We start from the raw sequence: 20534 nt of genomic DNA, 5'->3' as shown, positions 1-20534 counted from the left end.
ACATTCGAGGAGGATTTCTTTTGATGCTGCTGGCAAATTTTGAAGCACGCAGTACTGGATTTGGTTGTGACCAGGTGCAGTATCATGAGCCTCAGACAGCACCAATTCCAGCTCCCACATGGACAAAGGGTAGTTGTAAGTCTCAGAACTGTACCTCCCCTCCCTAGTCACACAATAGCGACGAAATGCCAGCTCCTGGCTGACATTGACAGTAGTTTGTGAGAAATATTCTGCCAGCATCTGAGTGATGTCTCCAGATGTTTGGAGATACCCTTGTTTCAGTACTGCTGCTATTGATAAATTCCTGTGTTTACCAGAAATTCTCCTGATGGGTTCCTATAGTTAGAATAATTTTACTGAATGCTGGTAAATACAGAACGGGAACTGATAGGTCCATAGATTTTAGGACAATTGCGAGAATAAACTTCTTTTGTAAATATAGTCTAAATAATTCAATAAGTCCTTTGCTTATTATTTTTCCTCTAGCTCCAATTATTTCTACTGAAATGTCATCACCGCATAGTGTCTTTTCTGTCTTCATACCTCACCTAGCATTATTGTATTGTAAATTTGAAATTTTGTTGATTATGTCTGCAGTGTTTAAGTATTTATTTTGCTGTTTATTTGGTGACTTTAAACCTGTTTGTGACAGGTTCACTGCTAAATTTAACCATTTAACCGTAGTGGAGACTGCTACATAAATTTGTGAAGCTGAATGCATATTAATTTTATTTCTTTTCTTTATTTATGACTCGACAATTTTGATTTTAGTGCCTGAAGCATATCAAGTTGTTGCTAAAATGGAAAAACAACATCAAGTTAATGTATGCAGTTTTGGAAATACTGATTCCCCATGCCATTTAACAACATACAGTGCCCTAAAAGGACTAAAAGCTGTAAAGGAACTTTCCTTAGAAGAACAAGAATTACTTAGTAGATAGAGTAGTTTACACACTACTGAAAATGCTCAACTACACTTCCATCATGAAGCTTTACTCCTATACAGATCTGAATTTTTGCAAAGATCATGCTGTAACCCATTTGGTAAGAAAAACCATACTGCATGAAAAAGTCTGCGCTCAATCAGCATAGACACAGCTGACCTACTAAAAAGGATAACCGTGTCTGATACTAAACCTGGCCAAAAAATGTGCCCTTCCTGTAGAGAAGAATTTGATAAACTAAAATATTCACAAATGGAAGTTACATCCCAGTCAGATGAAGGTGATGATACTAATGTTGGTCACAATTTGAGTACAAGCTTAACAGCTGTTGGAATATCACCATTAACATTTCAACGAATTGGTGCATGGAACACAAAAGGATATACAAAGTGCAAAATACAAGTTGAGGGTGCAATTATTAAGAAAATTTCAGAAGTGGGAGGAATTGATCCCAGTGAACTGGAGCAACCATCCACAAGCAAGCAATGCTTGACTTGTTCAGATTACAGACAGCTAATCCAAAAACTGAAAGACAAATTATATATATCAAATCATAACGAGAAAATTCAAATTTTGACCTTAGTTCCCCAAAGCTAGTCTATCAAAAAGACTATTGAAGAATTTTGTGTTACAGAAAGAATGGTAAGGAAGGCTAGAAAGTTAAAAGCTGAACAGGGTATATTGGCACAGCCCAAAGGTAAATATGGGAAAAAGCTTTCTGAGGCTGTGAACGCAAGAGTCATAGAACATTTTTATGACGAAGAGTTTAGTCGGATTTGTCCAGGAAAAAAGGACTGTAATACTGTTTGGATTGATGGAGAAAAGGTTCAAAAACAAAAAGACTTATTACTGAGGAAATGTTTGTTGTGTACCGCAATAAAAATGGACCAGAAATTGGATTTTCCAAATTTTGTGAATTAAGGCCAAAAAGGAGTATGACCTTAGGCATAGCTGGTTCACATTCAGTTTGTGTCTGCACAATACATTAAAATGTGAAACTAATGTTGGCACATAGTGCAATAAAAGAAGATTACAAAATATTACTAAGCAAAATTGTCTGTAATTTGGGAACAAAGGATCACATGCTTCATCGCTGTGAAGTATGTCCAGGAACAGAAGCTCTAAAGAAATATTTGGAAAGCGCTTTTGCAGATATTGATCCTGAGGATACAATTCAGTTCAAACAATTGACTCACACTGACAGAGATACACTTGAAACCAGAGGAATGACATTTGAAGAATTCATTGAATGGGCTTAGGAACCTGCAGTAAAACAACCCACCCGTGGCTGACCTTGCATGGCTATGGGGCATGGCTCCTTGGAGATGGGGCTACCAATCACCGAGATTGGTAGTGGCATAGCCACAATGGACCAACGCAAGAATTTTTCTCGAATTACAAAAAACTCAATAGTTTAGGCACAATTTTTGCACCTTATCCAAAGAGAGACCAAAATGAAAATAAGTTTTTCCAATAGACTGAAATGTGCTCTGTTGAATGGTGTTAATGAATGTATTGCCATATGTGTCCATTTTGAGACACATGACTTTGAACATGGGTATATTTTAATACATTCATGTTTTTTAGCAAATTTACAAGATGGTAGCACAGTAATTAAACACACAAGCCAGGTTCAAATTTGTGATAAACTAAACACCCAGATGGACAGTAGTTTGGCAAAAGACCAGGTTCATAGCACACTGTCTCCACTACTTATGCCTCGTTAAATAGGAACAGTGGAATGCCAAACTTGAAGATTTCTTCACGACTTTTTGGTCTCAGTAAAAGTGGTCTTCACAAAAGTGGCTCTAGTACTTCAGCCAAGTTACAGGTGAGCCTGAAACTTTGCATAGGTTCAAGTAGGGTTCTGAGGTACATATTGTGCAAATTTCATCAAAATTGAAGGTGGTCGAGCTGGGAGCATCTTCTAAACTGGAACACTTGACATTGAATACCCTAGGCCTTCTTGTATCCTACTAGATGTTGAGGTGAAGATTTTTTTTTATCTAAGCGAATAATGATTAAAATCAGATTTACTAAGATAATTTTTGTATTTGTTCCACTTTCTTGTGCTCACAAATATTGATTGTTTAATCTACCTTTACTGCAGTGTTGCTAAGATTAGTTGCCACAAAGGCCGTTTCATTTTAAAAGGAAGAAATAAAATAGCAGAGAGCATCATGTGGCCTAAATAGTTTATGGGTTTATGTGTAGGTACATGCTGTTTCAAGGTGTCATGTGGAGGAGAGTGGAACGGGACGGGGGGGAAAGAATAAAAACTTCCCATTATCTAGTTTTGTAACTCCTCATTTCTTTCCTATCACTTGTTCCTCACCACGTTATCATTTGTTACAGTCCAATGACAATGGCCTGTAACATTGTGTATGCCTTCTTGTTGCAGCAACAATTGAAAATAGGAGAACCACAGTACATCAAGCCCTTGTAAAACATAGTAGACTACAAATAAAATTTCCACCATTATTTAAAGCACAAGCTACTTCAAACAAAATAATACAACCTTATTTCACGAAATAACATATGTCACTCTCTTTTCGTGTTGATCATGCGAGATGAGAAATTTTAACATTTGAGAGTATTCTGTGACATTCTTTATGCTGCAATTTTTTTTTCAGATAATAGGTTTGCTTCTAGGATTGGTGGAAAAAGTTCTGCCAGGGCTAGGGAAAATATTATGTGTTAGCTATTATACGGACGGCATATGACAGTATTATATCGTGAACAGGGCATACTTAATAGCTGTTAGATAGCATTCTTCCTGTTTTTAACCTTTCTATGTGACTAGATTTCACAGCAGCTCCATCAGAATTATGTATGACTAATTTCCTGTCCAAAGTCAGTGATGACTTCCTTCACATGATCAAACAAATCATCCAATGATCTCATTAGCGGACAAAATTCTTACTCTTGGCTAAACAGTTCAAATGACAATTGAAGGCAACACTCAAACTTTATACATCACAGATACTCGTTTTCATGGCTCGCAAGTGGAGGCAGTGTCCAGAGGCTGGAAGGGAATGCCCTTCCTAAACAACTGCACCACTTGCCAGTCCTTGTTCCACACTCTGCAGTTGTTATACACTCTCTGAAGTTTGGTAAGTAAGCTGCATCTAACATATCGTGAACACCAGCTCTGTATTCACTAATCTCCTATCCTGCTCCTATTCTCTTTCCTCAGCTGATGCCTTTTTCTTATCCCCAACACTTACCCTAATCAGGACGACTACTTTTCACAGTCAGGCTGCAAAACTGGTAGTCAGTCAGTCAGTCAGTCGCTCACACTCTCTCTCTCTCTGTGTGTGTGTGTGTGTGTGTGTGTGTGTGTGTGTGTGTGTGTGTGTGCACGCACGCACGCAGGTTTGCATGCGTGCGTGTGCGCGCGCACATGCGTGGGTTTGCGCCTGCATGTGCTCGTGCCTGCATGTGTTCATGTTTGCGTCAGAGAACATTTATGACGAGGCCTTCCTCATAATGGCTGCCTATAGTCAACAACACTACTGAGAACCACTATCTACACATTATTGCTTATAGGTGTCGTGAGCAGAATGCAGCAGAACTTATTGTTCAGCTCTATAGTAAAAATTTTGATGGTGGGTCAATCTTTCAAGACAAACAAGCACAGCACTCACATCTTGTACACCCCCCTCTTCTAAAAGGCACGAATACACTGAATGGAAAGGCCTACTGACATGAACCAGATGAGTATGCTTTGAACCAATTGGAACCTGCAGTGCATCGCAGCAGGGACTCTTCACAAACTAGATGATGACATCAGGAACAGACTTAAGCAACAATGTCTGTATTATTTTGTAGACAGCATACCAAGGATGATTCAAGCATGTTAAGAGTGCATTGGTAGGAACTACATCATACTGCATTTTACTTAGCAGCAGATTCTGATTTTATGGATGTACAAAGATGAGTAATTTCATACAAACTGCTTTTAATTTAGGTCTTATTTTTTTAATTTCACAGAAAAACTATTATTTAGTTCCACAAGGCTTATTCTTTCATTCTATACTCCACTTGAGTCTAAGTCCATGCACATTCGCACATATGCAGGTTGCACAATCTTATAGAAGGAATAATATCAGCAAACGAGCCTTTACTCAAATCCTTGTTTTATAAAAATTTGTTTCAAATAATTTAAAAAATGATATGAGATATATGTTTAGTGGTGGCACTTTTAATATTTCAGGAGCTCATGAATTTCTGGGACAATTTTAACAGGAATGTTCATTACTTTGAAAGAAAGGACTTATTTCCTATTAAAAAAGCCTGGCCTTCTTATGCATTTGTGCTGTGTGCTGCATGTGCGCTGAGTACTTTCTCCTATCTGTTGCCAAATACCAAAATTTGTAGAAAGATGGATACTCATTAATAATTACCTCTTGATACCAACTCATCTGTGTTGATTTCTTTTATATTTTATTGCCAAGAACTGCACCACGCGATGCTATATTCTCTTCCTTTCAGAATAATAAAGAGTTTCTTATTACAATATGTCCTTATTTTTCCAAGAACTAATCAACAGAGCTAACAAAGTAAACACTGAACCTAGAGCTTTTGGAACATGAGTTGTTTTATCGGGATCAATAGATAAAGTAAAGAGAGAAATTGGATCAAGTCACTAGCAAGCCACATCAAGATCTTGCACTCTTACCTCCCTTTCTTTGGGAGTTTGGGACGAGAGGGGGAAGGAGGGAGGTTCAACCAATAAAGGTTAGGTATCATCACAGCATTCTGTGGCAACCCAAGATAGGAGCAGATCAGCACTGCCTCCCCCTTACTACTGTGAACTCTGCTTATGTTTCGATGACCAATCTTTAGTATGACAGTGGATCACTGTGTCTCTCGAAGTGTGGATCACTGCTTAACTGCCTATATCATGGGGATCACACAAAGCTAACAAAAACTGAAACATTAGTGTCAACTGTATGCTGGGATGGTAGATAGCTGTTTGAGGTGAAGGCATTGTTGGCTGACAACTGTTATAATCATCTGCTACATCCTAGTTATATCAAGTGTACCTCACAAGTGAGACCATGTTTAGGGCATCAGTTATTTGCCTAGTTATTCGAGGGAATTCTACCAATGTGAACCAATAAAAGTCCCATTGGTTTGGATGAGCCAGCGGATAGTTTTAATGCCTTACCAAATCAAAAGGAATTGGATGGGTAGTCCTAATAAGACACACTTACTAAATTGATGTTGCCAGAACGGTTGCTCCACAGGGCTAACTCAATATTGCACAGTGAACGAGTTGTATTTGAACATTATAACCTGTAGCAATATACGAGAGTGAGTGGTTCACATTATGATGAACATGCTGCTAATGCATCCACTTCAAAGTCTGAAGAACACCTATAGAGATTGCCAGTCATCTGGTGGAGTGAGGCAGTGCCACTCTACATTCAGGAGTAGGTGGCCAACTCTGCACAGGTTCAAATGACTACTGACTGTAAGGGACCTAACAGCATTTTGGGTAGTGATGAATAACTCCATAAACCATCACAAGAAATCCACAACAGTAAGAAAGACCACCAAGAGGAGTATAAGGGACCATTTGGGAGAGGTAGGAGATGCCCAATTATTAAGAGACATGGATATAATGCAGACAATGATGAAATATTTTCTATGAAGTGGCAACCATCAAGGAGGGCTGTGGAAATATGAAGACTGAGTTTCTCCCAGCATATACAGTGATCAAATAAATTATGTGAATGCAGCTGGGTGACATCATTGATGACCACCACCATTTCGACAGTGCATGTCCTTTCATTTTCAAGGCAAAACTTCAGCAAGTAAGCACTCTGTAAGGGAATTAAAAATCTCAGTTTGCAGAGCAATTCAAAAAATTTAACTCCGTCCCCCCCTCCCCCCCTCTCTCTCTCTCTCTCTCTGTATCTCTCTCTTTTCACACAAGATGACCGACCCCAAAAGTTATCAATAATGAAAATTAATAACCAACAGATGAGGTAGTGTTAACTCTGTCCCTCTGTTTTTAACAAAGTAGAGAGCAGGAGTCAATGCAGAATTTAAACAAAAACCTCAATTTATGTTTATAAGGTTACTTGCTAATTTAATTCAACTGCTTCCTTCACAGTATCCCAATAGCTGGAAGTGCATGCCAGAATCTCCATGTTGTTATATTCCATAGGATGACTGGTGCCAAGATGATGATCTGCAATAGCAGATTTGTTTGGTTGTTGTAAGCATGTGTGTTGCTTATGCTTGGTACAACAGTCTTGATAGTTACCAATAAATGACAAGCCACAACTGCAAGAAATACAGTAGACACCTGTTTACCACAAACCAAGAACATCCTTTGTGTTGTTGTTGTTGTTGTGGTCTTCAGTCCTGAGACTGGTTTGATGCAGCTCTCCATGCTACGATCATCCTTTACGCAACCTAAAAAGACCATGATCAGACACTGAAGAGCCAAAGAAACTGGTACACCTGCCTAATATTGTGTAGGGTCCCCGCGAGCACACAGAAGTGCCGCAACACGATGTGGCATGGATTTGACTAATGTCTGAAGTAGTGCTGGAGTGAACTGACACCAGGACTCCTGTGGGTCTGTCCATAAATATATAAGAGTAGGAGGGGCTGGAGATCTCTCCTGACATGTGGGGTGTCACTTTGTCCTGCTCGAATTGTCCAAGTCCGTTGGAATGCACATTGGACATGAATGGATGCAGGTGATCCGACAAGATACTTTCATGTGTGTCACCTGTCGGAGTCGTACCTAGATGTATCAGGGATCCCATATCACTCCAACTGCATATGCCCCATACCAATACAGAGCCTCCACGAGCTTGAACAGTCCCCTGTTGACATGCAGGGTCCATGGATTCATGAGGTTGCCTCCATACCCGTGCATGTCCATCCGCTCCATACAATTTGAAATGAGACTCGTCTGACCCAGGCAACATGTTTCCAGTCATCAACAGTCCAATGTTGGTGTTGATGGGCCCAGGCGAGACGTAAAGCTTCGTGTCATGCAGTCATCAAGGGTACACAAGTGGGCCTTTGGCTTAAAAATCCCACATCGATTACGTTTTGTTGAATGGTTCACATGCTGACACTTGTTGATGGCTCAGAATTCAAATCTGCAACAATTTTCAAAAGGGTTGCACTTCTGGCACGTTGAACAATTCTCTTCAGTCATCAATGGTCCCTTTCTTGCAGGATCTTTTTCTGGCCACAGCGATGTTGGAGATTTGATTTTTTACAGGATTTCTGATATTCACAGTACACTCATGAAAAATGGTCGTACAGGAAAATCCCCAATTCATTGCTACCTCAAGGATGCTGTGGCCAACCGTTCATGTGCTGTGCCAACTGTAACACCACATTCAAACTCACTTAAATCTTGATAACCTACCATTGTAGCAGCAGTAAACGATCTAATAATTGCACCAGACACTTGTTGCCTTGTATAGGTGTTGCCAACCGCAGCACCATATTCTGCCTGTTTATACATATTTGTAAACACATGCCTGTACCAGTTTCTTTGGCGCTTCAGTGTAGATGGTGCTTGAAAAACTCATTTCACATCATATTTCCACAAAATGTGGCCAAACCTGTTGGAAATGCTCCCTCTGTACAGCAAAAAGACTGTTGACTTTGGTGTTAACCTCAATGTTATCATCATTCACCGAGTGCAAGATTGATTGATAGCGCAACACATGTCTGATCTGTCCTTCACATAACCATTCTGATGAAAGATGATCTCAAGTTGAGCCAATGTACCATCAACCATCCTCCTGACTAACATCAAGGAAGAGAAGGCAGCCATCTCTTTTCACTTCCATCGTGAAACAAATATTTGGGTGGATTGAATTCAGGTGTTATAAAAAAAGTCATTCAGATTCTTACTGCCATGAAGGCCAGACAACAAAAGTATTGTCTACATATCTGAGAAAATATGTTTCAAAACCACTGACTCCAAGGCATGTTCATCGTAGTCTTCCATGAACAAACTGGCAATAATAAATGGCAAGGGGCTTCCATCGCTAAGGCGTTACTGTTATTAAGGAAGCAGTTGAAATTAAATTAGTAAGTAACCTTATAAATAGTCATGGAAGTTTTTATTTACATTCTATGTGGAATCCTGCTCTCTCCCTAGTGAAAAAAGAGGCACAGAGTTAATGCTACATCACCCGTTAGTTATTAATCTCCACTATTGATAATTTCTGACACTGGTCATCTTTGTTTGTGTATGGTACTAGTGTTTAGAGAGAGAGTTTGTTATCTTTTCAGAACTGTTCTGCAAACCAAAGTTTTAAATTCCTGTCCACAGTGCTTATTCGCTACAGTTTTACTATGATAATGACAGGGTGTGCACGTCTTGAAGTATTGGTGGTTGTCAGTGACGTCACTCAGCTTCATTCTAGTAAGTTATTTGAAGACAGAGGAGATGTTTGTTCCAACAATGCAGAATTTTACAATGTCCCTTTCTCTATATGGGAATTGGTGACATAAAAGTAGGCCATAATGAAGTGCTTTACACCATAGTGCAAAGTCTCAAATGGAACACAGAAAAATAATCCTTACGCTATTTAGTTAAATCTGGGAAACGGAGTAATTCTCCAGATTGTGGTGAAAGGCCATTTTAAATCTTCTTTTGATGTCTAGGAAGCAGCATATCCTCCAAGTGATTATCATAATGTTGACTTGTTAGCTGGATAGGAAAAATCTTGAAGTGGTTGGTGAACTGCTATCTTCCAAATGCTGCTGACTGCTGGAACAATTGTACGTACTGCACAAAATTCATCAAAATTGAAGTTGGGTGAGCTGGGAGCCATAGGGCACTTCACATGGAATGATCGCCTAGTAAATCTAAGTCATAGATATGGTGGAAGAAAAGGTCAACATCAAAATGGATATGCAATCTACCCTGACAATATAGCAATGTATCTCAATCTTAGAGCTAAAAGCTCAGAGGAGGAAAAAAAGGGTTCCAAGATGGGTGCACACTGTGTAATAGTGTTTTCTCATGGATGAAACAAATACTGAAGTCTTCAGATGAATAAATAATAGTAAGACTAATACAGTGTGTTCCAAGCTGATAACTGGTTAGTTTACCAACAGAGTTTTACTTCTTTCTAAACTTAAGATGTAGGCCTAATTTCTGTTAACTTTTTTTAAAGGAAGAAGCCACTGGAAAAGGGATTTATCACCTACATTTTCATCTTTAATTTGGCTCTTTAACAAAGACATTCTCTATCAGTGACTTGTCATTTTCAATGCAATGTTAGCATATTTGAACAAACTTAAACTTGTTCACGAAACTATATTTAATAAATTGTGTTCAAGATCTGTAAAGGTTTTGAACTATAGTAGATTGCATACTAGCATTAAGTTTTAAAAACAAACTGAAGTCATTTTTGCCTTGCAACACATGCTATTGGACAGATGAATTTCTGAATACATAATATCTGCATGTAACTGGGTTATATTTATTAAATTTTGTTGTAGACTAGGCTTTCCATCACTGTTTTGCTTGTGTATGTGTTTGGCACATATATTGCAGACATCTCCTCCTCCCCCCTTTCTGTGTTCACTTCTTCCTCCCACCCATCTCTCTGCCCTCCTCATCCTCCAAACACTACATGTCCACCCCCTCCTTCCCAGTCTGTCTCTCCAACTCCTTCTGCCTCTCTCTCTTTGTCCAACTCCTCCGCCCCTCTCTCCAACCATATCCTCATGCCCCTCTTCGTTTTCCACCTGCTTTCTGGACCTCCTCCCTCTCAATGCAATCTCCTCCTCCCCATCCCACTGTCCATCACCCCCACCCCCTTCCCACCTTAGGACATCTCCTTCTTTCCCATATTCCTGTCCAGCTAAAATTCTCACCTTCTCTCAGCATCCACCTAGAACTTGCAAGGCACACCATCGCTACCCGCACAACACACCTATTCCATTTTCTCTCTGTCCGCCTCCTCCTCTTCCTCACATTTTCTTTCAGTCTCATCCTTCCCTTATCTCTCTGTCGACTTCCTTGTCCCCATTTTCTCTGCCCACCTCAACTTCCCCTCATCTCCCTGCTCAGCTGTGCCCATGTGCACCTGTAGCCCCTGCAAAAAGAGGTCAATAAAGCAGGTCACTGCCACTCCCATACAACACATCGTGCAGGGCAGCCTATTCATTGGGGGTTGGAAAAATGTTTTTTGCCCCAGAAATGTAGGCTGCACCAAAGAGGCAGGCCAATACTACAATGATGGAAAAAAATCACAACACCGAAAAATAATTAATTGCTGTAGAGTAATGAAATTTTGGGAATACATTTGTCTAGGTAACATATTTAAGTGATTAACATTGCAAGATCTCAGGTTAATGCAAGCACAACACAGGCCATTGCAAATGTGAAATGCTGGTAAATAAATAAGCAGTGTAACTGCCAAAATGATGAATGTGGGCATGCAAACATACATGTATTGTGTTGTACAGGTGTTGGATATCAATTTGTGGGATTGACTTCCATGCCTGCTGCACTTGGTCAGTCAATACAGGGAAGGTTAACTCTCTCTGTGGATGATGCTGGAGTTGTTGTCCAATGATGTCCTACATGTGCTTGATTAGAGACAGATCTGGTGTTCGAGCAGGCCAAGGCAACAAGTCAACACTCTGTAAACAAGTCAACACTCTGTAGAGCATGTTGGGTTACAACAGCGGTATATGGGCAAGCGTTATCCTGTTGGAAAAGATCCCTCAGAATGCTGTTCATTAATGGCAACACAACAGGTAGAGTCACCAGACTGACACACAACTTTGCCATCAGGGTGTATGTGGTAAGTGTATGGGGGTAACCATGAGAGAGCCCCTGCTGTCATACAAAATTGCACCTCATAGCATAACTCTCCAGGTGTAGGTCTAGTGTGTCTAGCACACAGACAGGTTGGTTGCAGGCCCTCAACTGGCCTACTTCTAATAACACAGTCATCATTGGAACTGAGGCAGAACCAGCGTTCATCAGGAAACACAACATACCTCAACCCTGCCGTTCAATGACCTCTTGCTTGAATCACAGAAGTCACAAATGGCAGTGGTTTGGGATCAGTGGAATGCGTGCTACAGTGCATTTGGCTCAGAGCTTTCCTTGAAGTAACCAATCTGTAACAGTTTGTTGTGTCACTGTGGTGAAAACTGCTGCTCAAATTGCTGCTACAGATCCAGTACGATGATCCAGAGCCATATGCCAAACACAATGGTCTTCCCTCCAGGTTGTGCCAGGTGGCCATCCAGAGTTTGGTCTTCTTGCAACCGTAGATTCTCATGACCACAACTGCCAGCAGTCATATAAAGTGGCTACATTCCTGCCAAGTCTGTCTGCAATATCACAGAAGGAACACCCAGCTTCTTGTAGCCCTTTTACACAATCTTGTTCAGACTAAGTGAGGTGTAGATAATGGGGTCTTTGTTGCCTTAAAAAACATTCTTACTACCGTATACTCACCATGTCCAATCTTTGCATCCTCATAGTGGTGCAACTAGTGCCACTCTCATGTGACTGACTTGAAACCTGAACAGAAATCATCTTTCAGATGTAGAGACATGCCTACAAACTTATATTTATATCGCACAACTCCTTGGGGTTGCGATTTTTTTCTCTGTCAGTGTATTTCCACAGATTCAAACTGTTGTGCAGGGCAGCCTAGACAACAGGAGCTGCAAAAAACAGCATCATCTGCTTTTGTCCTATCTCCACTCCTGTTAGAGCTAGGAGGTAGTAAACTGCTGATACTCGAGAGACCTGCTGTTTCTGAGCCAAATTGATTGAAATCGATCTAGTGGTTTGGAAGGAGATCTCTCTCTCTCTCTCTCTCTCTCTCTCTCTCTCTCTCTCTCTCTCTCACACACACACACACACACACACACACACACACACAAATAGTCATAAACAAGAAAATTGTGTGCATGAGTGATTGTGTGACACAGTGTTCCTCTGGATGGATTGATGGATTATGGCAATCGCAGAAAGACAGTCAGCCAAATGATGGCCAGTAATTTACTCAACCATAGTGTCACATGCGCGGTGTAAGACACTGCATAATTTAGTCGTTTAGGATGTGTCTCATGTCATGTGCACGTGGTCTGTAGATGATGAAATGAAAGAAAGGTTTTAGTGACCTAAAAAATGAAGGTGAGATTGGAAGCAATAAAGAAATTAAAAAAAAAAAATGCATTTGAAAGTGCTGATGTAGCTTTCTGTTTTTTTGTCATATATGGTAAAAATGTGTGGTGGTCTTGTTACAAAACTCTGTATTTTTGTTGAAAATGTATAAAGGGCAACATAACTAATGCTACTGATATGATGTGATACGACTTTGATTAGAAATAAGTTCAAAGACAACTTTTCACAGATATCTGAAAATGAAGATATGAATTTAATTTCTGAGAATGAGACTTATTATTATAATGTTCTATAGTTTACAAACAATATTTTCAACTCTGAAATAATATAGGCCCACAGTGAGACACATTTGCAACCCACACACTTATAAAAAGCAGAAGGCCTTTTCCTGGTTGCTAAGCAGGTCATCAGTTGTCCAGTAAGCTCAGCAGGCCTAAACTCTGTTTTTCTTACTGGCAGTGTTAATAGTAACATCATACTTTTTGCAGACGATACAGTTATCTATAATGAAGTATGGCCTGAAAAATGCTGAACAAATGTTCAGTGGGATCTTGAGATTTCAAAGTGGTGCACAGGTTGTGCTTGCTTTAATTTTCAGAAATGTAAAACTGTGTACTTCACAAAACAAAAACACACAGTATGTTATGATTACACTATCGGTGAATTTTGTAGAGATATGAAACAGAACAGTGCCTGAGGCTTAGTCGTAGGTACAGGAAGTGGAAGACTTTGGTTCATTTGCAGAATACCATAGAAAAGAATACCATGGAAATGCATTCAGTGAATGTATGCAGAAAAGAGGAGCACAAATGGTCACAGGTATGTTTCATTCATGTATATCACAGATATGCTGAAAAATATGTATTGGCAAACACATGAAGATAAACATGAACTACCCCACAGAAGCCAACATACAAAGTTTCATAAACCACTTTAATGATGGAGCTAGGAACTCTCTATGTACCACTCCCATTGGGATAGTACAGGTGAGATTATATTAATTCCAATGCGCACAGAGGCACTTAAACAGTCATTCTTCCCGAACTGATGAATGAATGGAATGGGAAGTCCTAATAACTGGTACAACAGGAAGGATACTCTGCCATGCAACTGACAAGTGATTTGCAAAGCACTGATGTAGATTCTTAAATTCCAAAAGCAATTCAATAACTATTGAATGTGGTTTGTACGCATTCATATTTCAATCATGGCCTTTTGATACTACTATTTAGGATGTTTCCAGATTGAAGTTTTCTTAAAAAAATTAAATTTCTTCATCTTACTTCTGAAAATGACTTCATACGTCCTTTATTTTATCACGAATTCTTATAGCAAAGAGAGACCACCACACACAATTTTTACACTTTGCCGGGCATGTTGGGAGATTTTCCCCAATTAAAAGTAACCAGCCTATTTAAACTAAAACAGTTCAAGAGCCCATGTACAATTTAAACAAATGGTAGATTACGTAGCTCTAGTATGTATTTTTTTTTTTTTTTTTGGCAACAAATAACTTCCATCAAATAAATGCCGATACAGTCAACAAAAAATTTAAGTGCGTTCTAATGCCACTGCTCTGAAAACGTTGCTACTGCATACTTCGGGCACAACTCGAGTAGCAGAATATTTGTTGATTTGGAGAAATCGTCGTCCGTTTCATCATTCGGTAGTAATCTGACCAGATCCAGCCGCATTCCTACCCGACATATCCAATATTACTCTTCACAATTATTAAGCAGCTACTTCTGCGTAGTGCCTGTAACTGCGTGAAATGAGCTGCCTACGAATTTATAAGTTTCATACCTTTTTGTCAAAACTGTTGTCATTTTCCTATCACGAAAAATAAAAAACACTACTATCGTTCTAAAAGGCCACTGTTGACATATTATCGGCTTTCGCTAGCGCATGATCTTTGTGATACATTTTATTTTGGTAGGTCCAATACCGACTTTATTTTTCTTTACATATCCAAACACAACAAAGGTGCATCTCGTCACACTTATTCAAGGATTCATCTTAATGTTATCTACGATGGCGTATTTATATTTACGTCGTATATTTCTCAACAGCCTTGCAACAAAACAGCAGTATTCGAGATGAATACTATCTTTGGCCTTACGAAATCAAAATGCCTCCATTTTAATTAATTTTGTATTAGATTTTCGAGATATTTTCCGCTTATAGACACCACGCAGAGCAAAGAAACAGCACCTTTGAATAGGCAAATAAAATGATGGAAAGCCTTTTTTTCCGTATGAAGTCCAGTAGTTTAACTGTGAGTGCTGATCAATAAAAAATACGTGCACCTTGTTTTTTCCCCTTCATCTGCAATACAGGAAAATGAGCATGAGAACAATGTCAACGAAATATACTATAACAAGCGATGTGGACACTTACCGAAGCATAGTCAACCATAAATCGAGTCCAATCCACACGAAATGGTCTAGCTGCACAAATTTCTACGTACATTACATTTGCGCAGACAGACCGTAGCATAGGTATCTCAAATTTGCGCAGAATTGAGATGTGTCCAAAACATAGAAGTTGGAGTTTAAAGTCTGAGGAAAACTACCTAAAACTGCTGCCGCAAATTACAAATATGCAGAGAAATCGTAGCATATAGACTGGAAATTTCCGTAAATCTGGCATGCGAAACGACTTTGAGTTAGGTGTTGGTTCAGTCTAGTACGTCTCGTCTTTGCACACACAATGAAGGCTAAAACTATTCGACACTCGTCAGTGCACGACAGTTTATTGAAATGTATAGGAGTCACATATGCCAATGGAAAATTAAGATTGATTGATTTATTATTGGTCTTGTAGATCATACAATTTGTACAGCACATCATGATATAGAGCAAGTCAATTTGAAAAATTATGTTAAGATGGTATATGACGAAAGATGACAGTAGTGGCACATAACTCACATAGCAGAATACATATAAGATATATAGACAAAATATAAAAAAGGTGGTGTGTGAATGAGAGATGACGGTGGTGCATACTGTACATAGCAGAATACATATAAGAGATACAGACAGAATACGAGTAAAAAACAATAATTAAATCGTCTTACTAAGTAGAAATATCTACAAGTGAATATACAACTTATTGCAAGTAATTAAAATATTGTTTCAAGAAATTCATGTACGGAATAGAAACAGTGATTTAGTAGCAATTCCTTTAATTTAATTCTCATTATTTTTGGGTTTTTGTTTGTTTTTAAGTCTGTATATGGTTGTATCTGTTAATGCCCATACATTTAACCCCATTTGCATATAATTTTGTGTTGTGGGCTATAATTGAAACTGTGTGGGATAGAAAGATAGCTGTGTATAATTCTTTAATAAGATCAATAGACACTGCAGTAGCCAGTAGTAAAAAAATTGTACATTGTTTACCACAAAAAGTTAAGTAATCGCTATGGCATCAGAGAAAACTAAAAACTATATTATCAAGTTATTGGCATTCTGACCTCCTTTGGATTTTGATTTGAATGACTTTTCCGGTCCTGTTACCTATTTGTCATAGAGAGGGCAAGATTCTAAAAATGCCATTTTTTGTTAAACTGATCCGAAGAATCTGAGAAGGCACTTCACTTGGCCTCAAGAAATAAATTTTACAGGATGTACATAAAACTTACTGTACCTCAAATGACTGATTACTACCCACTCAATATTCCATATCTAGGTTACTTGATGTCTAAGTAGTAAGCACAATTAATTAGGATATGCAATATACATAAAAGCACTCCGGCTTCAGGCCACAGGTGGCCCACCGGGACCATCCAACCGCCATGTCATCTTCAACTGAGGATGCGGATAGGAGGGGCGTGTGGTCAGCACACCGCTCTCCCGGTCGTTATGATTGTTTTCTTTGATTGGAGCCGCTACTATTCGGTCGAGTAGTTCCTCGATTGGCATCACGAGGCTGAGTGCACCCCGAGAAATGGCAACAGCTCATGGCGGCCTGGATGGTCACCCATCCAAGTGCCAGCCATGCCCGACAGCACTTACCTTCAGCGGTCTGATGGGAACCGGTATATCCACTGCGGCAAGGCCATTGCCATGCAATATACATACTGTTATATAATTAATACATATATGAATGAAAATGTTTTAAGTCAAGGGTTTTAAATTAAATCCTTCTTATTATAAAATCTAAGTTATACAATGAGTTATTCACAAAAGTATTCTTATTCATAGAGACTACTAATAATGTTAGATCGTCAACATTAAAAATAAGAAACAGCAAAAATATCTGAATTATTGAGGTAATGATGTTGGATAGGGACAAAACTAACTTGCAAAAAATCTCTCATTAATACTCCTCAAAGATGAAAAAAGAGAAATATACCTTAAAAATGCTTATTAAACTACACTGTACTCTATTAACATTTATGCTTCTAAAATTTCACGTCAGGCCACGTCAAAAGATATATTCACAAACTGCCTATTGGCTTCTGTCTCGGGTTCTTTGGCCGACGTTTATCTAATGATTTTTCTGACGTTTCGCCAGCACGAGTGGCTGGCATTGTCAAAGCTTCACCCTCCATTGCCGGTGGTGAACTGGAGGCGAGCTCGCGGCCGCAGACTATATGTACCTGGCGCGCCAACGTCCGAGGGCTTCTCCGCGGTCATTTCCGGTGCGGTTCTCCTCTTGCTACCTGCGACGGTCGTTCGCTGCAGTACGGGAAACCAGGATCCGTTTACCTTAAGGCTTTCCTCTTTCTTGTTGAAACTGTTCGCGTGTTTTTGGATTTCTACAGCTTCTCTGAACAAGCGCGTGTGATAGTGCTTCTCTACAGCCAGAACTTCCGTGTCGGCGAATTTTATTACGTGGTCGGTCTCATTCAGTGCGTGTTCTGCCACGGCCGATTTCTCCACCTGCCCCAACCTGCAATGTCGCTTATGCTCTTTGATCCTGGTGTTAATGGATCGTCCAGTCATTCCGACATAAACTTTTCCGCATGTGCAAGGTATACGGTATATTCCCGACATTGCAAGTGGGTCTCTTTTCTCCTTCGCCGTGGAGAAATCGGCCGTGGCAGAACAGGCACTGAATGAGACCGACCACGTAATAAAATTCGCCGACACGGAAGTTCTGGCTGTAGAGAAGCACTATCACACGCGCTTGTTCAGAGAAGCTGTAGAAATCCAAAAACACGCGAACAGTTTCAACAAGAAAGAGGAAAGCCTTAAGGTAAACGGATCCTGGCTTCCCGTACTGCAGCGAACGACCGTCGCAGGTAGCAAGAGGAGAACCGCACCGGAAATGACCGCGGAGAAGCCCTCGGACGTTGGCGCGCCAGGTACATATAGTCTGCGGCCGCGAGCTCGCCTCCAGTTCACCACCGGCAATGGAGGGTGAAGCTTTGACAATGCCAGCCACTCGTGCTGGCGAAACGTCAGAAAAATCATTAGATGAACGTCGGCCGAAGAACCCGAGACAGAAGCCAATAGGCGGTTTGTCAACAAGTGGCCACGAAAGCCTTAACAATTTTGTAAAAGATATATTGCTTCATTTTTATGACTTCTGTTATTTAATGTTGATGGGTATCACTAAAGGTGAGCAAAGTGCGTTTTATTATCTTTCAGTAAAATGTAACCCAGTGAATGTGGTAAACCTCCAAGAAACCTCCTCAGACTGGCTGGTAGAATTCCCATTCAACAAGGTGGTCCTTACATCCCATATTGACACATTATGTCTACCCAAGCCAACTAAGAAGTACGATTTGTAGCTCTATGAGTGCAAGTGGCGTTGTGCTACAGACAATAATGTTTGAGATAGTCACAATTCCTGAAGAGTACATCTTTTTCACCTTGTAACTACACACTTTTTTCTTCTTTGACTGACAACTTCGGGTTCATAGAGATGTAGCTACATACCCACATTGCATCATGCTCATGTTCTTTGTCTACAACAGCTCTACCATGTAAAAGAAATTCGTCGTAGTTCATGCTGAAAGAGACATAGTTGTCTGCAATTATACTGCAGCCATGTTCTGGGATTATCGCCTGAATGCGCACTCTTTTTTAGTACAGCTAGATATGGGCCATATGAGGAGACGACAGTGATAAATTTGGATATACCAATTCTGCTCTGTTCCAGGAAGGACCACATACATCTTGACCCCAGGACACCTGCAAAATCCACGCCATGCCAAGGAAATATCATAATTACTGGTGAACAGAGTGATAATGAAACAAATCTAAGTTACGCAGTTCTGCTATGCTTGAAAATGTAGTTTAGCAGAATCGAAAGCAATCTGTTCTAGAAATGTCTAATAAATTTTTGGTTAACTGAAAAATAGGGGGTCTGCTGAAGAACAGGTCACAACTGTGTCGGCTTAGACCAATGACGTCAGAATTTGCCAGAGATCATTTATTACACAGATGTAACATCTGAGAAGAGTGTTCAGAAACAAAGGAATACAGGAGAGAAAAAATATGGTAGGCATATATCAAGGCTAGTAATATTTCGACTTTAATGTTAAGGACATCACTTGTTTGTGTGCTCGTACTTCTGTGGAAAATAAAGGAGGAAAAAAAAGATATGGAAGTAGCAGTAGCATAGAATACCTCACGCCATATACCTATTGAGTTGTATCTCGAACTTCAGTCGAGCTGTATAGGTTAACTGCACTACAGGATATAAATTTAACGTACATCGATTTCTTTGTTTTCGTTAGCATTATTATCCTGCTGTTCTGTTGAACTATATGGGTCAACTGAAGTATGGGATACAAATTTTACATGTGTTGTTTATTTCGCCTCTGCTACCACTAATAGTCTGTTCTTAAACAGATAGTAGTACTACCAACTGCAGAGGGATCTACGTTCATAATATTTGTATCCCATACTTCAGGTGGCCCATCTCTTGAAGTACATGAAGGCGAAAGAAGACGCTGTACATAAAGTTTGTATCCTGTACTTGAACATGGGGTACAATTTTTTTTTATTTTTTATTTTTTGCCTTGGATGCTAATTGCATCGACTGAAAGTTATAGTCTTGCTTGCTACGACAAAAAACCAACAGTAGCGCAATTTGTATCCCATTCTTTAGTTTAGCTATCTACATCTACATCCATACTCTGCAAGCCACCTGGCTGTGTGTGGCGGAGGGTACTTTGAGTATGGTACCTCTATCGGTTCTCCCTTCTATTCCAGTCTCGTATTGTTCATGGAAAGAAAGATTGTCGGTATGCCTCTGTGTAGGCTCTAATCTCTCTGAATTTATCCTTATGGTCTCTTCGCAAGATATACATAGGAGGGAGCAATATACTGCTTGACTCCTCGGTGAAGGTACGTTCTCGAAACTTCAACAAAACCCCATACCGAGCTACTGAGCGTCTCTCCTGCAAAGTCTTCCACTGGAGTTTATCTATCATCTCCATAACACTTTCGCGATTACCAAATGATCCTGCAACGAAG

At 39.8% G+C, this 20534-nt stretch overlaps 1 protein-coding gene across 2 annotated transcripts in view; it reads right to left on the bottom strand.

The window, feature by feature from the left end:
- Positions 1-15659, bottom strand: part of LOC126193539 (probable cardiolipin synthase (CMP-forming)) — a 107256-nt gene extending 91597 nt beyond the window's left edge. Inside the window, exon 1 of one of the 2 annotated variants that reach the window (XM_049932696.1) lies at positions 15499-15659. In XM_049932696.1, the coding sequence (XP_049788653.1) occupies positions 15499-15506 (8 nt within the window). In that variant the 5' untranslated portion in view covers positions 15507-15659. Of the gene's footprint in view, positions 1-14904; positions 15017-15498 lie in introns of those variants that run through there. The other variant, XM_049932695.1, reaches the window with a different exon arrangement.
- Between the last annotated feature and the right edge of the window lie 4875 nt (positions 15660-20534).

This window comes from Schistocerca nitens, chromosome 1, assembly GCF_023898315.1.
Source record: "Schistocerca nitens isolate TAMUIC-IGC-003100 chromosome 1, iqSchNite1.1, whole genome shotgun sequence".
Classification (NCBI taxonomy): Eukaryota; Metazoa; Arthropoda; class Insecta; order Orthoptera; family Acrididae; genus Schistocerca; species Schistocerca nitens.
This window is presented reverse-complemented; position numbering and strand designations above follow the sequence as displayed.